The sequence below is a fragment of the Geotrypetes seraphini genome, chromosome 7, assembly GCF_902459505.1.
Source record: "Geotrypetes seraphini chromosome 7, aGeoSer1.1, whole genome shotgun sequence".
Classification (NCBI taxonomy): Eukaryota; Metazoa; Chordata; class Amphibia; order Gymnophiona; family Dermophiidae; genus Geotrypetes; species Geotrypetes seraphini.
In genome coordinates this window covers 173,084,278-173,104,448 of record NC_047090.1, presented here as the reverse complement: position 1 = coordinate 173,104,448, position 20,171 = coordinate 173,084,278, and the positions used below count along the sequence as shown (strand labels likewise).

The 20,171-nt window shown below is 45.7% G+C and overlaps 1 protein-coding gene across 2 annotated transcripts in view; it reads right to left on the bottom strand.

The window, feature by feature from the left end:
- Nucleotides 1–14,084: 14,084 nt before the first annotated feature.
- The window catches only part of PRIMA1 (proline rich membrane anchor 1), a 94,823-nt gene continuing 88,736 nt past the window's right edge, over nucleotides 14,085–20,171 (bottom strand). For both annotated transcript variants that reach the window (XR_004540137.1, XM_033952328.1), the window contains one exon: nucleotides 14,085–15,134. Coding sequence is in view for 1 of the 2 variants with exons in the window: in XM_033952328.1 (XP_033808219.1) it covers nucleotides 15,107–15,134 (28 nt within the window). In the remaining variant the exon portion in view is untranslated. The remainder of the gene's footprint in view (nucleotides 15,135–20,171) is intronic.

Below are 20,171 nucleotides of genomic sequence, written 5' to 3'. Positions count from 1 at the left end.
CTGCAGGGACGGGGACAAATTTACCCCCATTCTCTAATTGTCATTCTCTAATTGTCATTCTCTAATTGTCATTCTCTAATTGTTACCCCCCAGCAACTTGGTGCTCCAAAAGAAAAAAAAGGAAAGAAACCAAGGAAGACAAAATAAAATGAGATATAGTTTAAATTCTCTGCCATAATAATTATTTGCAAAGGCTGAACAAGCAGTGAATTTCAAGACTCATTAGAGAAACCTTATTTCAAGACTCATTAGAGAATTTTTATGTGCTGAGAACTTTTCCATCTGCGATGTCAGCAGACCAGTGATTTGTGTGCCTGGATTTATGAAAGCTGATTGCACTGTCCTTATTACAGGTCCGTGTCTCTCGAAGGCATTTTGACAGAATAGAAAAGCAAAACTACATTTTTCTGTGAAGGACTTTTACATTAAAAATCAATGGGCCCCTATATTCAAAAGAGTTTAACCAGGCCTGGAAGCCAATTCATATGGTTTTTAATAACCACAAAGAGACCACTTCAAAGTTATCAAGAGGCTACAGAAAACGATTAAAAAAACACATCAGAAGGATATAAATCAGCATCGGGAGATATTGCGGTAACATCAAGCACCATACACATGCCAATAAAAGCTCATTAATAACAATTATAATTAAAATTAATTGAGTTCTGCTCGGAACTCTACAGTATGTCTAGCAGCGCCTAACACCTAAATAGGTGTGGTTAGGGGCAGAGTTTAAGCATGGAAAGGTTTAGGTGTTGGCAGTAGAGAATGACACGGGGACAAATTTATCCCTGTCCCTGCAGGAACTCAATTTGTCCAAGCGCCCTATGTCATGGAGGGTACCATTTCCCACACACGTCTCGCTCAGATGCTCATGGAGGCGGTGTTGGACTCTTACTCTCATCATCTTGTAAATATCAACCCCTTCTTCTGCCTCAATCTCACTGTTCTCCTTCCTTTGAAGTTCACTCCATCCATCTCCTGTCTCTCAGAGTAGCAGTTATTTACCGACCCCCTGACAAATCCTTCTCCTCCTTCTTTACTGAGTTTGACTCCTGGCTCTCCTTCTTTCTTGAACCCTCATCTCCTTCCTTTATCCTCGGCGACTTCAACATCCATGCCGATGACCCTTCTGACTTGCTCTAACGTCCTCGTATGACCTCCAGCTGTGCTCCACCGCCCCTACTCATCAGAAAGGCCACTGCCTTGACCTCGTCCTCTCCTCCAACTGCTCTATCACCAATTTCTGCACCTCAAATCTTACTATCTCCAACCATCAACTGTTAACCTTCACAACTCATCACCCTCCTCCCCAACCCTATTGACCCTGACACGCTCTCTATCACTGTCTCATCTCTCCTTTCTATTACTATGTCAAACAAGTCTACCAATGAACCTGTCCTCTCCTTTAACTCCATTCTCTCATCTTCTATCGATACCCTTGCCCCTCCCATTTCCCATCCTGTATGACGTGCCAAACCCCAGCCATGGCTGACCACCAAAATTTGTTACCTACTTTCCTGTGCTCAAGCTGCTGAACGTCTTTGGCTTAAATCCCACACACTTGCTGACTTCATTCATTTCAAATTCATGCTGACGTCCTTCCAATCTATCCTCTTGCTTGCCAAACAGGATTACTACAACCATTTAACTAACTCTCTTAGTGCCAACCCTCACCATCTCTTTGTCACACTCAACTCTCTACTCAAAGTACCCCACCTCCCATCCCCCACTTCACTCTCCCCCCTGACGATGGCAGAGTTCTTCCACAACAAGATTCACAAGATCCACCTTGAATTGTCAATAGTCACCTCCCTTCCACCCCATCCGACTGTCCACTCTATCAACCTCCCTTCAACAACCCTTTCTTCCTTTTCTGAAGTTACAGAAGCGGAAACTGCTCACCATCTCTCCTCCTCCAAACCCACCACCTGTTCCTCTGATCTGATTCCTACCTGCCTACTCAGATCCATCGCTCCCACTATAATCCCTCCCATCTGTCACATCCTCAACCTTTTGCTCTCCACTGCTATAATTCCTAATGTCTTCAAACATGCTGTAGTTACACCCCTCCTTAAAAAGCCCTCACTAGACCTACAACCCCTCCAACTACCGCCCTATCTCCCTCCTACCCCTTCCTATACAAACTACTCGAAGGTGCTGTTCACCACCATTGCCTGGACTTCCTTTCTTCTCATAGTATTCTTGACCCACTTCAATCGGGCTTTCGCCCTCTCCACTCTACAGAAACTGCCCTTGCTAAAGTCTCTAACGACCTGCTCCTGGCCAAATCCAATGGACTCTACTCTATTCTCATTCTTCTCGATCTGTCTGCTGTCTTCAACACTGTTGATCACCACCTCCTCCTCCTCGACATGTTGTCCTCGCTGGGATTCCAGGGATGTGCTCTCTCCTGGGTTTCTTCCTATCTCTCTCATCGTACCTTCAGTGTATGTTACAGTGGATCATAATAATAATAATAAATTTATTTACTGCAGGGCTGTAAAGTTCTAGGCAGTTTACATTAAAAAATGTAAAAATTACAATTAAGAGAAGAAATTAGATAACCAAATAATTATAAATAATGCTATAATGATCTAGATCAGGGGTGTCAAAGTCCCTCCTCGAGGGCCGCAATCCAGTCGGGTTTTCAAGATTTCCTCAATGAATATGCATGAGATCTATTAGCATACAATGAAAGCAGTGCATGCAAACAGATCTCATGCATATTCATTGGGAAAATCCTGAAAACCCGACTGGATTGTGGCTCTCGAGGGGGGACTTTGACACCCCTGATCTAGATGGTTCATTACAATATCTATGCCAGTTAGTTGCCTAATGTTTCAAGAACAAATATGTCTTTCAATGTCTCCTAAATTCCACATAGGAATCAGAAAGCATAATCAGATGTTCCAGGTCCTTACCCCATAATGCTGCTTGATATGACAGAAGATATTGATGATCTTTTTTTAAATTTGCAGCCTCTAACAGGCGGAAAAACAAAATTCAAATGCGAATTTCTCCTATGTTTATTGGTTGCAAAAGAGAAGAGCTCAATTATATATTTTGGGAGATAGACCAAACAGAGCCTTGAAACAAAAGCAACCAAACTTGAACTTCTCCCACGCTTCCATTGGCAACCAATGCAGTATCCGATAGGAGAGTGTTATGTGATCATATTCAACTCAAAAATCAACCTGACCGCCGCATTTTGAACCATGTGTAGTCACTGCATATTCCTCAAGTTGACTAATGAGGAAGGAAGGGGAAGAGAAGCCCTGGGCAGGAAGCGCAGGTGAAGACCCCTTAGAATCCCCAATATAGCAGAAACAGGCCAACACAGTTAAAGATTTAAAATGGATGCTGAAAAGACTAAAATTGTTAAAGACACACTCTGACCAGAAGCTGTCAGCTCCAGAAGGCACACTTCTGCTTTCTCTAAGAACAAGGTCGAACAGAAGGCAAAGCTGGAAATTCTTGTGAAAAGCTACCTTCCACTCAAGTCAGGATGGACAGTGGTTAAAAGCACCACAAGAAAAGGGAGGTGAATCCTAAGCAAACTGACCACAGAGCTAAAAGCTGTTAGGCCCAGGTGTTCAAAAGAGGAACTTGGTATATTAACAGGACATTTACGGGGAAATAGAATAGACCTAGAGGAAAGGCATGACACACAGTATCACTCAAAAATGTTAACCAATCAATAGATTAATAAGTGAGATAATGAATATGATTAACCAATGAAAATGTGAAATGTAACATGCACCAATGTGGGCCAGATCTGTCACAATCATATAAAAGAAAGCTCCTTGAACCATGGTTTCAGAACTCATCCAAAGTTCTCCATCAGTCTGGCCAGCCTGGTGTGTGCTCTATTACTCTGTATGCTGCGTGATTCATGTAAGCTATTGCTGATTTATTATTAAATTGATATTACTCAAACCAGCATAGAGAGTCGAGTGGTCTGTCAATGGAGGCCGAATCAGATGGCTCTTCACTAAGTATAAAGGACTGCACCAGAATTCTAAATGATGAAACATCAAAATATGCCCGAATGGATCGAAGCTTCCAGAGGGTAAAAAAAACCTTTTCTAACCAAAGAGTCCACCTGGTTCTTCATAGTCAAACCCTCATCCAGTATTATACTCAAAATCTTAATGGTATTTATGATCAAAGATGTCTTAGTATCGTATGGGCATGGAGAAGCTACAAAAACATTTTTTCCTGAGTTAAGCTTTAATTTGAATTCTGTCATCCATTGTTCCATTAAACCTAATACTTCTGTTGCCATAGGGATGACTTCTGAAAGAGAGTTAGCAAATGGAATGATGATCGTAAAATCATCTGCATAGCTAAACAGTTTTATCCCCAATTGAGACAGTTGTGCACCCAGTGATGACATATAAACATTACCCTGTGGAACACCAGATGAATTATTCCAAATGCCTGAGAGATCATCATTGAAGCAAACCTGCTAGGTGTGAAACATGAGAAAACCTCCTCCACTGCCATCCCACTGTCTATTGGCATACCCCAAGGCTCTGTCCTGGGCCCTCTCTTTTCCATATATACCCGCTCTCTTGGTACACTGATCTCCTCTCATGGTTTTCAATATCACCTCTATGCTGATGACTCCCAGATCTACCTCTCCACACCAGATATCTCTACAGGAGTTCAGGCCCGAATTTCAGCCTGCCTGTCCGACATTGCCGCTTGGATGTCTCACCGCCATCTCAAACTGAATATGGCTAAAACTGAACTCCTTATCTTTCCACCTAAACTCACCTCACCCCTCTCGCCATTATTTCTGTGGATAACACTATCCTCCTCCCTGTCTCGTCATCTCGCAACCTTGGGGTGACCTTTGACTCCTCTCTCTCCTTCTCTGCTCAGATCCAACAAACCACCAAACCCTGTCTCTTCCTCCTCTATATTCAAAATCCATCCTCTTCTCTTTGAACACACTACCAAAACCCTTGCCGATGCTCTCATCACCTCGCGCTTAAGACTACTGCAACATACTTCTCGCAGGCCTCCCGCGCACCCATCTCTCACCTTTTCAATCCATTCAAAATTCTGCTGCACGAATCATATTCTGTGAGAGCCGCTATGCTCACATTAACCCTCTCCTCAAGACACTTCATTGGCTCCCCATCCATTTCCGAATACAAGTGAATTCACTCTGAAGTCCCCCAGTATCTCTCTTCACTTATCTCCCCCAATGCTCCTCCCCGTGATCTCCGTTCATCGGGCAAGCCCCTCTTATCTGTACCCTTCTCTTCCACTGCCAACTTCAGACTCCGTCCCTTCCTTCTTGCGTCACTGTATGCCTGGAACAGACTGCCCGAATCAATACGTCATACTCCGTCTCTAGTAGCATTCAAATCCAAGCTAAAAGCTCACTTTTTTGAAACTGTTTTCAACTCTTAACTCCCACTCACTGCTGTCAGATACCTAGACCCACTGTATCATTTCCTCTACCATAATCTCCTCAAACCTGAAATGTCCTGTCTAAATTAGATTGTAAGCTCTTTTGAGAAGGGACCGTCTATTCTATGTTAAAATGTACAGTGCTGTGTACGCCTTTCAGCGCTATAGAAATAATAAATAGTAGTCCCGTCCCCGTAAGTTTTGTTGCTGTCCCCGCCCCATTCCTGTAAACTCTGCCTTAACTGCCCAAGCCTTGAACACTTATGATTTTAAAGCGTTTGAGCAAGACTTGTGCATATGAGGACGGAGCTTAGGCATTGGTGGAATGAGGCATTATGACATCACAATCTGAGCTCTAGAATGTTGCTACTTATGATTCTAAAGTGTTTGAGGCTTGTGCAGATGAGGATGGAGCTTGCATGAATGGGGCAGGGAGGGGAAAAGAATTCATGGGGACGGGAAAATGAGTTCCCGCGAGGATTGGAAAAAATTAGTCCCCGTGTCATTCTCTAGTTGGCAGGCGCCTACAATGTAGATGATGAAAGCCCATGCTTACATTGCATGCACCTGCAGTACTTGTGCCTACTGGGGCTTAACTATTTAAGCGCCAGTAGGCACCATTTTATAAACTGCGCCTAGATTTGATTGACATTTTACTAGTCGCCTGCCTTCCTGGGCAACATTTATAGAACCAGGCCCCACCTAGGGTTGTCATATGGCTCCAGAAAAAGGAGGATGGATTGAGACATCCGAGTTTTACTTCTACTGAAACCAATAGAAGTAAGACCCGGATGTCTCATTCCATCCTCCTTTTTCTGGAGCCATATGGTAACCCTAAACAGCATATAGATAATTTATGGTTGCTGCCTTCGCTTCACTCTCCCTGCATCCCTTCGATTTCCTGACAGTGCCTGTCAGCAAGATGTGTTTTCAACCCAGAACTGTCCAACTCACCTTTTGATACATGTGGATAATGACACTGTGCATTTATCAGCTGCCAGTAAACATGTGAACGTCTTTGGAATTGACTTATTTGCTGTTGTCTAGTTGCGTATCCTACCTGACGCTTGAAAACACATGCAAAGCTTTTAAATGCAAAGCAACACACCCAGGGTTTTAAAGTACATTTTTATTTAAAATAAAAAAAAAAATTGTGTTTTCTTTTTTAAAGCAGGTACTGCACATTTTCTCTGTGTAACAAAGGTTTTTTTTTTTTTTGGTACATTAGATATGTCTTGTGCATTCCTCTTCGATACTAAATATATATTAATGGCTTTTTTTTGAGAAACATGACAAACATTGATTTATGTTATTTGTTTTCTGCACTTACTTAAATGTAAGGGAATAAAAAACTGTAATTCTGCATTCACAATTAGCACTTCAAAGCAGTAATGCAGGTCACTAAATTTTATGGCATAAAATACACTATCAATAACAAATAAAGAAAATAAAATCAAAATATCTCTTAAAATGTTATTTATGGTGTGCTCAGTGCTCCAACATAAAAAGTCATGAAATAATACGACTAACCATCACCCCACAGCCATTGTACCTTCAACAAATAATAACATAAGAATATAAAAAGCGCCATCTCCGGATCAGACCTTCGGTCCATCAAGTCCGGCGATCCACACACGCGGAAGCCCTGCCAGGCGTACACCTGGCGCAATTTTTAGTCACCCATATCTTCTATGCCTCCTGTAAGGAGATGTGCATCTAGTTTGCTTTTGAATCCTAGGACAGTCGATTCCGCAATAACCTCCTCTGGGAGAGCATTCCAGGTGTCAACCACTCTCGATAACTTGCAGCAATTTTTCTGCTGAACTATCTCACATATATAAAATCGGATGTATCTGTGTGTGTATGTATGTTCCAGCATAACTCTGAAAAGCATGGAGAGATTTCAACCAAACTTGGTATACATATGACTTACTATCTGGGAAAAAAATACTGTGGGAGTGGGAAGGGGGTGACATGTAAAAATGATCAAAAACGACAAATGGTTGCGATAAATAAATATCCAGGGAACGCCGGGTAATCAGCTAAATGAAAACCATGACTCAATACCATCCCTCGTTTTCAAAAAAATCACCAACATTGCCATAACCAATCCACAGTTATCCTCGTCATCCGTGAAAAAATATACAGTACTCCCCCGCAAATTCGCGGTTCCTGGCCTCAGTCATTCATGGTTTTTTTTTCCTTTTTCTCCTGCTTTCGAGAAGGGCCGGCGCTCAGCTGAAGGACCTGTGAGGAGAAGCAGCAGCTTGCGTCCGTGTGGGAGGCGACTCGGAGAACACGGTTCCCAACCCCCGGTGCTGCTGCTCATCTGACCCCCCCACCACCACCCCTCACACCATGGAATCTGGCCCCGCCAGCTGCTTCAGCGGTACCTACTACTTTCGGTGGCCACGCGGCCGCTGCGAGGGAGATGGGGGGGGGTGAGAGAGAGAGGATATCGGTGGCAGCGGTAGAGCACGTACGCGAGATGAAGCCTTCCAGCCGACGGCGACCAATGACAGCAGCTGCTCGGCTGAGAACGACGCGCCGTCACCATGGCGTCGAGAAGCCAAAAACGGAGCGGGGAGGGCATTTTTGTACTGCATTCATTTTTTGCGGTTTTTCACTTTTCGCGGTCACTCCAAGAACATAACCCCCACAAATGTATCACCATATAGAATAATCCCCCCCCCCCAAAAAAAAAAAAATTTGCTCTTCAAACTACAGGTGCTCCCCCGCATCGTACTAGTCGGATTATTTCATGACTTTTATATTGGAGGACTGAGCACACCATAAATAACATTAAGAGATATTTTGATTATATCTTCAATATTTGTTTTTGACAGTTTCTTTTCTGCTGTCAGTTAACCACTTGATGGATTTTTCTATAAACCATGTTTGTTTTCATCTGTACATGTGGCACACAGTCACTAAGGCAGATTTTTAGATTCATGCACTATTTTTCACACAATATCCTTACAGAAAAATCAGTTTTGTACAGATGCAGGGAATACTGTTAATATATGTTCATACAGGCCTTAAAGCTAACATATCGCTCTGCCATTCGGTTTTCGCAGCTTCTAAACAAGAGACAGAACGTCGATCTTTTTGTTTCTCGAGTAGGTTAGGAATGTGATTTCAGCAACAAGCCCGTCTTGTCAAAAGCGTGTTAGTCAGGTAGATGAAAGCCGGAAAAGAAGGCGATGTGCGTAATTATTTTTCTCTTGGGTGAAAATGTGGATTTCGGTTGCCTTGCTAACATTTTACGTGGACTGCTTGACTACGAGGGGTTGTAAAGTTCTCAGAGAACGTTTCAGCGGTCCCTCATACTTGGCCATAAACGTCACCAACAGCCTTATTTGCTAAAGCAGTGGTCTCAAACTCAGACCCTCTGCAGGGCCACATTTTGGATTTGTAGGTACATGGAGGGCCTCAGAAAAAATAGTTAATGTCTTGTTAAAAAGTTTGAGACCACTGAGTTAAGGAGAACGGTTAATCCGCTGGCTGGGTTGGAGGGCAGAGGGGAGAACAGGACAATCTAGCCATTGTGACATCACTGATGAGATTGGCTCTTATTGGTGGAATGAGGCATTATGACATCACAATCTCAGCTCTGCTTCGAAAAGACAAACAGGATGTCTTGGTTACAGTTAAGCCAGTGGTCTCAAACTCAAACCCTCTGCAGGGCCACATTTTGGATTTGTAGGTACTTGGAGGGCCTCAGAAAAAATAGTTAATGTCTTATTAAAGAAATGACAATTTTGCATGAGGTAAAACTCTTTATAAATCTTTCCTTTTGGCTAAGTTTTAATAATAATATTGTCATTTATAGCTAAAGAGACATATGATCAAGAAACAGTTTTATTTTACTTTTGTGATTATGCTAAACATACCGAGGGCCTCAAAATAGTACCTGGCGGGCCGCATGTGGCCCCCGGGCCACAAAGTTTGAGACCACTGTGCTAAAGTGTGCTAAGCATTTAACACAGTGTGAGCTTGGGTTAGCAGTTAGCATCGTGGCTTTGCAGTGAGCATTGAAGAATTCCAACACCGACCGAAAACGCGGAGAAAAGGGGCCGGATGCACTAAACACGGTCAATAAGACCGTGTGGATGGCTGTGGGCCGATGTTTTGGCCGATTCCGAAACAGCAAATCGACGCTCAAACAAGTCTGCAAGCAGATGATTGGTGCGGAGGCTCGCCGTAATCTCTGTTCGATCCCGTCCGATCGAACGCAGTGAGAGCGACTCTCACACATGCGCAGAATAGTCCAGTTGATACAGCGACAATGTACGCATGCGCCAGATATGCTACGTCAGTCATAGGCGTGGATTATTGTAGCACGTCATATGCCGTACGTCATTGGTGCACGTTGAAGGCGTCGGTCATAAATCATTCTTGTCACATACGTGCGCACATCGAGGCCCTACGGAAGGGGCGGAGAGGTAGCAGCAGACTAAGCAAATGCGGGGCATGTATAAAGTTCTGGCACAGCTTGTACATATTTTAATCATGAGGAATAAAAATTTTAGCCTTCGCTCATTAGCCCCATCTTTTCACCGCCCTCTCTTTTATATTTTATGTGGTATCAATGTTATAAATATTATATTAATTTCAGGGCTGAACTACTGGTAAGACGCGTAAGCGACTGGTCTATACCTGTCGCTGTTTTTGGATCGCTAAAAGTAATCGCTTTTTTTTGTGTGTGTGAATCGCGAAGCAATGTTAGAGCGTCAATTGCTCGGCTAGTTTACATGGCGTTTCAATATTAATGGCCTTATTTGCACGGCCAGATCGGAGAATGAGCGATTGTGCAGAAAACCACGCGGTGCGCCGGGTTGGCAAATGCGATGATGGTCACTAAACCAGTCAAAATCGGTTTGGCGACGATCGTTAGATTGATCGCTGACTTTAGTGCATCTAGGCCAAGGTAGGGGCTGCAGCTTACAATTAACGCACGGCTAGTTGCGAGGTGCTGATGGATAACACAGATGCACTTAAGCACCTTCATTACGCGTTTATGGCATCCTTATTATTTGCAATGTAGTCATTCCCTCGTTCTATAAGAGGTCACCGAAATTTAAGCATTTTCTTACATGTGTAAATAGCAATAGCACACTTAGGGGCTGACTCTGTACAGGGTGACCAAAGTTGCGTGCTCAACTTGTTTAACAAGCCAAAAGACACTACAGTTGGCAATTAGCAGGTGCTAATTGCTGCTAATTGGCATTAATTAGAATTTACATGTACAGCTTCCTAAACATATTTTATAAAAGAGTGCCTGTAAATTCTAGTGCAAAAATCTCAAAAGGAGGCGTGGCCAGGGGGGAGGAGCATGGGTGGTTTGCGAGTGTTCCTAAAAGTTAGGCCTACTGTTACAGAATACACCAGATCCACCCAGGGCAGGATTAATTTGTCGAGGGCCCCTAGGCACACAAGTACACTGGGCCCCCTGCCCCGCGCCACCCCACCCTGCGCCCAGACGGAAACAGGAAGCTGCGTCAGAGGGAAGCTTTGGGCAAGCAGCACTGCTTGCAAAATTACAGTTCCCGTTACCCTTCTTACCCGCGTTGCTTGCTTGTCTTACTTTCTGTCGATTGGGGGGGGCGCGTTACCGATCGGGGGGAAGCCCGCGTTGCCAACTGGGGGGGGGACCCACATTGCTGATCGATGCTGGAGGGGCCCATTGCTGTTTGGAAAAAACAATGTTGATGCCCTCCTTCATCGGGCCCCCCTGACCATTTTGGGCCCTAGGTACGTGCCTACTGGGCCCATTGGTTAATCCTGCCCTGGATCTGCCCACAACTTAGGCGCACGTACTTAAGCCTGGTTTTTATTTGGCCTAAATGGGTGTGCCTAACAGTTAGTCATGTGTATGGGTGCTAAGCGTGATTCAATAAGTTGCATATAACTTCTGAGATGTTTTATACAATTGCGTTGAGGTATCATATATAGAATGCAGTCCTTCTGTAATTATGCATTAAAATCCTACAGCGCATACCTGGGTGAAGCATGGACAGGGCTCCCTTTTATTAATGTAACTTACAGAGTATGCTTAAATCTGCCACCTTTAGATGCTAACACTTATATCCACCATAGACCCGGCATAAATGCTCAAACCTACATTTAAACACGTCAATGCTGGCTTTCGCCGGTATTTCTTTACGGAATCTGGACACCCAGATGCTGTTACAGCTGGGAAACCCCAAGTCTTTATCAGGGTGCTTAAAAGAAGGCACCCACTTTCCGAAATGCCCTTAATGTACAAATCCCCCAGATTCTGCGTAGGTCACCCAAAGTTGGATGTACACACACGAACTAATTGATCAACTAAACAGTTGATCATCAAATCACTGCATTAACCGGCGGTAAGTGGTTAGTTGTGCACGAATCTGCCCCACGCCTCTATTCTATAGTTCAGCTTATCTCATGCACAACTCCAAAGGAGGCGTGGCCAAGGGAGGGGCTTAGGCAGGTCAGGTGATTTCCCAGGATTTAGATGCACAGTTCTAAAATACATGCATTTCCACACCGGACAGTAGCTGGGCACAGTCTTAGCTCTGGTTAGTATGAGAGCTCATGCCCAAAGATAGGCATAAAATTGTGCTCTGAGTTAGTATTCTCTAAAGACAATGCCACACAGAACTTGCTTTTATAGAATCTGCGCTTAGAGCACATCGTTGCTGGCACTTAACTTTGGGTGACCTTTACTGAATTCCCCTTCGTGAGTGGATCATCTCTGCAAAATGCTAAGAATGTCCCCCAACATGTAACACAGAGGCTTTGGAGTTGCTGTGCATTATTTTTGGCAACCGGCATATGGTAACTGTGAAACGTGACTGCACTTAAGTAAACAGGTCCACAGGAAAAGAGGCGAAGGATCCACAGCAGAAGAACACATGGCCATCTCAAGTATTTATGGTTTTATGACAATAACGACGTTGAGCTGGTATTTGTCTAGATCAGTGCATCGCAAACTGTGTGCCCCAGCAGATTCCAGGTGTGCCGCGAGACGCCGGCAAGGAGAGGCTTACAGGCGAGAGGCACGTCCTGTAGGCAGGCGCCTGACGCCAACGACTCTCCTCCTCCCTCCCGCTACCCCCTCTTACAGGATCCCCCACTGGCGAAGGGACAAGTTCAGCGCCATGGCCGCAGCGCCTCCACACATGCGCAGATGTCGACGTGATGATGTCGACTTCTGCGTACTTCCTGATGCCTTCCAGCCACGGCACCAGATATAGTGTGCCTCAGCACCGAAAAGTTTGCAGGACACTGATCTAGATCCTTTGCTTAGTGTTCATCTTTAGTAAATAGGACCCTAAATACATAATAATAATTTCTTCCCATATATTTATATATACAAGACATGTGGCCCCGCCTCTAGCCCCCCCCCCTTCTGAACTTCTTCTTTCCTTCAGTGAACTTGGGGCTACGTCTGGAGGACCTGCAACATGATGACATCACATGCAGGAGCGCATGTGTGAACGCCCTCCAGAGGTGACCCCAATCTCCTAAACCTGGACAAACTTCCAGGTTTTCAAAAACACCCGGACTGGGGTTACCAGACGTCTGGATTTCCTTGGACATGTCCGGGGGTCCGGATGGCTTTTTAAAATATGTCACTTTGTCCGGGTTTTGAAAAGCTGCGTCGGGAAGGGAGAAAATCCGTGCATGCGCGGACGCTATGTGATGACATCACGCACACGTGATGTCATCACGTAGCATCTGAGTATGCGCGGACTTCCTGTCTGACAAGGTAGGCAGCGGGAGGGGGGCTAGGGGCAGGGTTGGGGGTGGGGCTAGGAGGTCCGGATTTTCCAAACGGAAAATCTGGCAACCCCTAGCCTGGGCAGTCCTCTAAAAAGAGGATATGTCCTGGTAAATCCGGACATATGGTAAGCCTATGTGGGCGTGTCTGTGCCTGTGTTTCAACAAATTCCAAATGCTTCACAAATCTCTTGATTAGTTTTATTCTTAAGCTGCCCAAAGTTAGACTTTTATCTGCTTTGGTTTCAACATTCTCCTATTAGTCTTACCTCTTCTATGTTCGCTAATTACATAGGTTTCTATTTATAACACTTAAGGGCAGTGGACCACCTGCACAGCAGAAGCATAGCTAAGTTGTGATGCCAGGGGGAGGAGGCTTTTTGTAAAACAGGCAAGATTGAAGGGCCAGTCTGCACAGGCACCATTTCATTCAAAATCCATTTGGGGAGCAGCTGCTCTATTTGAACCCCACCTAACTATGCTTCCGCTGCACATGGTTTCCAAGAAAGCTGGGATATGCTGCAGGGAGCAACCAGGATCAAAACCCAAAAGTTGGTGGGCATGTGGAGCCCAGCTGTTTTGCACGACAGCCTCACTAGTTTTGATGGTCATGTGAATTTCTGTAGAACATGGTAGATGACAGCAGATAAAGGCCCGAATGGTCCATCCGGTCTGCCCAACCTGATTCAATTTAAATTAAAAAAATTTTTTTTTCCTTCTTAGCTATTTCTGGGCAAGAATCTACAGCTCTAACCGGTACTATGCTTGGGTTCCAACTGCCGAAATCTCCGTTAAAACCTACTCCAGCCCATCTACACTCTCCCAGCCATTGAAGCCCTCCCCAGCCCATCCTCCACCAAACGGCCATATACAGACACAGACCGTGCACGTCTGCCCAGTACTGGCCTTAGTTCAATTTTTAATATTTTCTGATTCTAGATCCTCTGTGTTCATCCCACGCTTCTTTGAACTCAGTCACAGTTTTACTCTCCAGCACCTCTCTCGGGAGCGCACCTGATAATACAGCAAAAGACGCCGCCTGGATGTTGCATTAAATATTGGTGTTGTGTTGGGAATTGAAGAATATTACAAGGTGTGACGTGGCCTCCTTGCAGAGATGGTGGAGGCTGGTATACACTCCAGTATGGAAAAGGAGTGAGTCGAGCTAATGGACAAAGAGGGGGGGGAGGAAGAACTGGTGTTAATTTATGTGTGGGAGGTCAAAAGAGTAGAAAATCTGACAAAAGACCGAAACTGGGCAGACCTGACAGTCTGAACAGTCTTTATGCCATCATTTTAACTATGAAGGGTTATAATCCTTGTTGCTGTGGTCTTCCAAACCTCACAGGTAATTCTAATTCATTATTACCTAATGAGAAATGACTTGCAGAAAAGAGTGCCTGCTTTCTGTGGCTGTACTTCCTCCCCCCCCCATCTGAAACCACATGCATAGTTTTGATTGCATTAACTATATGCATCGTTCTTCTCACAACCAACGTTCGGCCTCGGGAATGCTTCATACAATGTCGACAGCAGCATTCCCCTTGTTGAACATCGTTGCTTGCTTCCTCTGCGCCGAGGTTAGGCAATAACCAAAGATGAGTGCCTTCTGTGAAGAGAAGAATCGGGATAGCCTCCAAGTCATCAAACCCCATGAAGCATGAAGAAGCTTCTTCAGAAGACGTTCACCCATTTGTCTTTCTTGATTCTGGAGAGTCAAACCCCATCGTCAAGTCAGTGATCAATGGTGTAAGCTTTAGAAAAGTTGTCCATTTTGGCACAGTTGATAGTCATCAAGAGGCAGCTAAGCCTCAAAAGTAAGGTAAGAACATTTTCTATCTATTCTTTAAAGGTGGTTCTTCTGGTTTGGGAGGGGGGTAGGCTCTCCGGCAAAGCAAATTGGAGAAGGTCCTCAGTCCGACTGTTCAACTCTACTTTGCCTGCAGATGATGAAAAAAGTGAACACAAGGAAGGTAAAGCGTACAGTGACTTAAAGCGGCTCTTTATCGACCATAAAACTTACATTTCTAGTTCATATCCTAAAAAAGTGCTTAAAGTGGTTCTCTCTATATCAAAGATCCCGTTTTCCCCTTCATAATAAGGAAAGGAAAAGAGACCACCTGGAAAAACTCAAATGTTTTAAAATACAGTATTTAATATTTGTGCTAATTGCAGTTTTGCTAATGGTCTTATTTAAAATCCCCCAATAGGATTGTTGCCTGATTCTGAAATGTTGTCGTCGTCGTCGTCCCCGTCCCCCCCCCCCCCACACTCACCAATGAGGAGAAAGGAAATTCAAATGGGGGGAGAGGGAGAATAAAAAGGTGACTATTCATAAAGGTGCTAAAAAGCTTGAGAATTAAACTGTGAAACTATGGATGTATCTTGCTGTAGGCGCGGCACACAGAGGTGACGCCAGAGAGAGCGCCGATGCTGTTGCGGGCAGCAATGTTGCTCGCGCCGGAGACGTACCAAAGGTACGGCGGAAGGCAAGGGGCGTGCACGCGCGGGGGGGGGGGGCGAGAGGAGGAGGGTTGCCAGCGCCCCTCGCAACACTGGTAGGCAGACCCCCCCAGGTAAGTCTGGGGAGGTTAGAAAAGTAAAAAATTGCTTTGGAGAGGGCACTGGAGGGGCCTTTAAGGAGGAAGGTCTGCTATTTAGGGGGAGCTTTGAGAGGAGGATGGAGTGGGAGGCATTAGATTGGGAACCTTTTTTCTGGATGATGTTTGCTGCCACTGAATATCTTGACTTTTTTAATTTGGGCCGACACCATGTTGTGTGAATTGGCAGATAGCACCGGTGATGTCTAGTAAAATATAAAACACTTTGCCCGTGTGGTGTTTGCCTAAGTGCTAAATGCAGGGATGATGCTGGGCATACCTTCTGCATTTCGACATGGGCTTTGTACTTACCTAGGGTTACCAGATTTTACTTTAGTAAAATTTGGACCACCTAGACCCGCCCCCCCCCCCTGGCCTGCCCCAGTTCCACCCTGCCCGATGCGATCTCAAGGAAGCTTTTCAAAAACCCGGACAAAGTACTGGGTTTTGAAAAGTTTCAAGTTTATTTTTAATTTATTGAATCGCTTATTTAATTTATTAAGCGATTTACATAATAAAATTAAAAAGGTATACACATATACTAATTATTACAATATACTAATTTTTACAATAAATTTCATAAATTTGACAGATTGACATACAAACTAACAGATACATAAGGAAAAGAGGGCAGAACTACAATAGTATTTATTAGAAAAGAAGACATGAATGGTAAGAACAATGGTAAGGGGGAATAAAATATAAAAAAAGATGATAATCTTTAGATGTGATTATAAATTAAAAGCCATCTGGACCCCTAGACATGTCCTCGAAAAGGGGAAATCTAGACGTCTGGTAACCCTATACTTACCACACCTTCACTGTGGGTGCGTTATGCTAAATGCAAAAACGTACTGCCCCTTAGCTAAACAATATTAGCTGTGCAATCATTAGGTCAAATCGAGGCAGGGTCAAATATTCAGTTAGTAGGCTATGTGATGCTCTTAGAGTTTGCAGAAATAAGGGTTGACCAATGGATTCCTTGGCAAACTATGGCTACCGACCGTTCAGAACTCTGAGATCTGAGGGTGCGATACGATTGTCACTGATGGGCTTTTAAAAAACCACATTATGAGAGTATGAGAACCTCCGCCATTTCCATCATAGGAGTAACACTGTGGAACAAATTAACTGGACCGCAAAGGGCTCTCTCTGATAGTCAGAAATTAAAAAAAAAAAAAGCAAAGCTTAAAATGACACTTTTTATAGTAATGAAAGATGTTTTTCTTAAAGCTGGTTTTAGGATGAGTGTAATGTGAGGATCTGTGAATCCACTGTTTGCATGGAATGATCTGCAATTTGAGATGTTTATATAAGTCTCGTTTGTTCCATTCTGTGAATGCTACTTTTGTAATGCCGCCTAGGAATAGGTTGATAAATTTCGATAGATTTTGGATGAGTCTGGGAAGTTAAGGAGTTTTCCAGATATTTCCTTAACGGTGGGTAGTGATCCAGGATCATTATTTGAATATATGCAATTGGCACATTATATTGGTAAAACACGAAGAGGAGGTATTTCATTAGGTGTTCGTGAAAGCAGTGGCGTACCTAGGGGGGGGGCGGGGGGGGCGGGCCGCCCCGGGTACCAGCCCTGAGGGGGTGTTCCCGGCCTTGCCGCTCAGTCCCCCCCCACGCCCGAAGGACCGCTCGCCCCACTGACCTTCCAGCACACCTATGAAGCAGCCCGCAGCAGGATCGCGACGTCAGCAATCCCTCAGCTGCTTGGGCGCTGCTTCCTGCGCCGCGGTCCCGTCCCTCCTCTGACGTCAGAGGAGGGGGCGGGACCGCGGCGCAGGAAGCAGCGCCCAAGCAGCTGAGGGATTGCTGACGTCGCGATCCTGCTGCGGGCTGCTTCATAGGTGTGCTGGAAGGTCAGTGGGGCGAGCGGTCCTTCGGGCGTGGGGGGGGCAGTAGCTTAAGGTAGCCCGGCGCAGGAAGCAGCTCCTAAGCAGCGCAAAGATAGCTGACGTCGCGATCCTGCTGCGGCTGCTTCATAGGTAGTGCGGGGAGGCCAGGGGGGCGAATGGTCCTTCGGGGTGGGTCGGGGCATCAGGCCTTCAGGGTGGGGCGGGCGGGGCGGGCAGGCAGACTTTCAAGGGGGAGGGGGGTGACAGGCAGGCAGGCAGGCCTTCAAGGGGGGTGCAGGTCTTCGGGGGGGGGTGCAGACCTTCAAGGGGGTGCAGGCCTTCAAGGGGGTGCAGGCCTTTGGGGGGGTGCCAACCTTCAAGGGGGGGTGCAGGCCTTCAAGGGGGGGTGCAGGCCTTCAAGGGGGGACAAGCAGGCAGGCCTTCAAGGGGGGGGACAGGCCTACAAGGGGGTGGGACAGGCCTTCAAGGGGGTGCAGGCCTTTGGGGGGGTGCCAACCTTCAAGGGGGGGACAGGCCTTCAAGGGGGGACAAGCAGGCAGGCCTTCAAGGGGGGGTCAGGCCTTCAAGGGGGGGACAGGCCTACAAGAGGGTGGGACAAGCAGACCTTTAAGGGTGGACAGGCCTACAAGGGGGTGGGACAGGCAGACCTTTAAGGGGGGATAGGCCTTCAAGGGGGGACAAGCAGGCAGGCCTTCAAGGGGGGGTCAGGCCTTCAAGGGGGGGTCAGGCCTTCAAGGGGGGGGGACAGGCCTTCGGGGGTGCAGGCCTTCGGGGTGGGTGCAGGCCTTCGGGGTGGGTGCAGGCCTTCGGGATGGGTGCAGGCCTTCAGGGGGGGACAGACCTTCGGGTGGGGGGTACAATCCTTCGGGGAGGGTGCAGGCCTTCAGGGGTGGGGTTTAGGCGTTCAGAGGGGGACAGACCTTCGGGTGGGAGGTAAAGTCCTTCGGGGGGTGCAGGTCTTCAGGGGTGGGGTGTAGCCCTTCTGAGGGGGGACAGACCTTCGGGGGAGGGGGGGTCCTGGTGTAAAAGTACACAGAGGGAGAGAGGGAAGGGGGGGTTCAAAGATACGTGCATATGCCAGACTTTGGGGGTTAGAAATAATGGGTCTAAAAACAGAGGAGTGGGAGAGAGATGGTGCATAATGGGATTTAGGGAGGGAAGGAACAGAAAGGGAGAGAACTTGGAAACAGGGGATGGTGTGGAGGGGGGATAGAGATACTGGATAGGAGGATAGTTGGGAACAGAAAGGGAGAGATGGTGGATCCTGGGGTGGTGGGGAGTTGAGAAAAGGTGAATCTGTGGATGGAGACAAAAAAAAGGAAAGATGCCAGATCTCCGGGAGAGGGAAGGGAAACGGAAGGGGAGAACAGAGATGGCAGACGGATGGTTAGCACGGAGAAAGGAGACCCTGGCAAGCAAGACAACAAGAGCCTGGGACCAACAAGATTTGAATATTGATCAGAGAACAAAAGGTAGAAAAAATAATTTTATTTTCTGTTTTGTGATTACAATATGTTAGATTTGAAAAGTGTACATGAGACAGCTTGAAATGGGAATTTTTCTATTTTTGTGAATGGCAAGGCTGAGTTCAGTTAAAATATATGCTTTATAAGAAAATATAATAATGTGTTTTATAAAGTTTATAAGCATTGCTGGCATACTCGGTGAGGTGTTCCTAGTGTTGGTGGTGGTGGTAGCATGTCAGTGTGTTGAGAGGAAGAGGTAGTCTGGGAAATTCTGCTGAGCAAACTCTGGGCCCATTTCCACCCCCAGTTAGTCCACTCCACTCAACTGGTTCACACACTGAGTGGGTCTTTGGGTGTTATTTCTGGGTAGTTGTTTTAGAATCTCTTCCAGTGGTTTGTCAGTATCTCCTTCTGGTCCAAGGAAGGAAACTTTGTCAACCTTAGCATTGACCTTCAGAATATGTTTGTAACAGCGCTGCTTGTGTGGCATTAGGCTATGTAGTGATCGAAAGAAAAAAACAGACCTTTGCACATTTTTGCACTATATGGTGGGTGTATGAGGAGATTCATTTCCTGCACAGTTAAGTCCATGTGAAGTTACCTTGTGCTGTATTTGACATCTAGCAAGGTCTCTGTTTGGAAGGAAAGATCTAAGCTTAAAAATGAAGTGGCCAGAAGTTATGTTAAAAGTAGATAGCGTAGCTGGTTTTAAGAAAGGTTTGGACAAATTCCTGGAGGAAAAGTCCATTGTCTGTTATTAAGACATGGGGGAAGCGTCTGCTTGCCCTGGATTGGTGCACTCAGCAGCAACAAATACTAGTTTTGGCTGGCTCTTTCCCCGCATTTCTCCTCTCTTCCCCACGATTTAATATCCAGTTCAGGCAGTAAGTAAATGCATCGGCAGGGGGGGTCTGGTAAGTCTTGGGGGCTGGGGATGGAAGGTGAGAATCAGTTCTGTAGGCTATCAGAAATTTGCTTAATTATCTACTCACACAGAAAAGCAGTAAAGTCAATAGGTTCTCTGAGTGGGAACAACCTGTTTG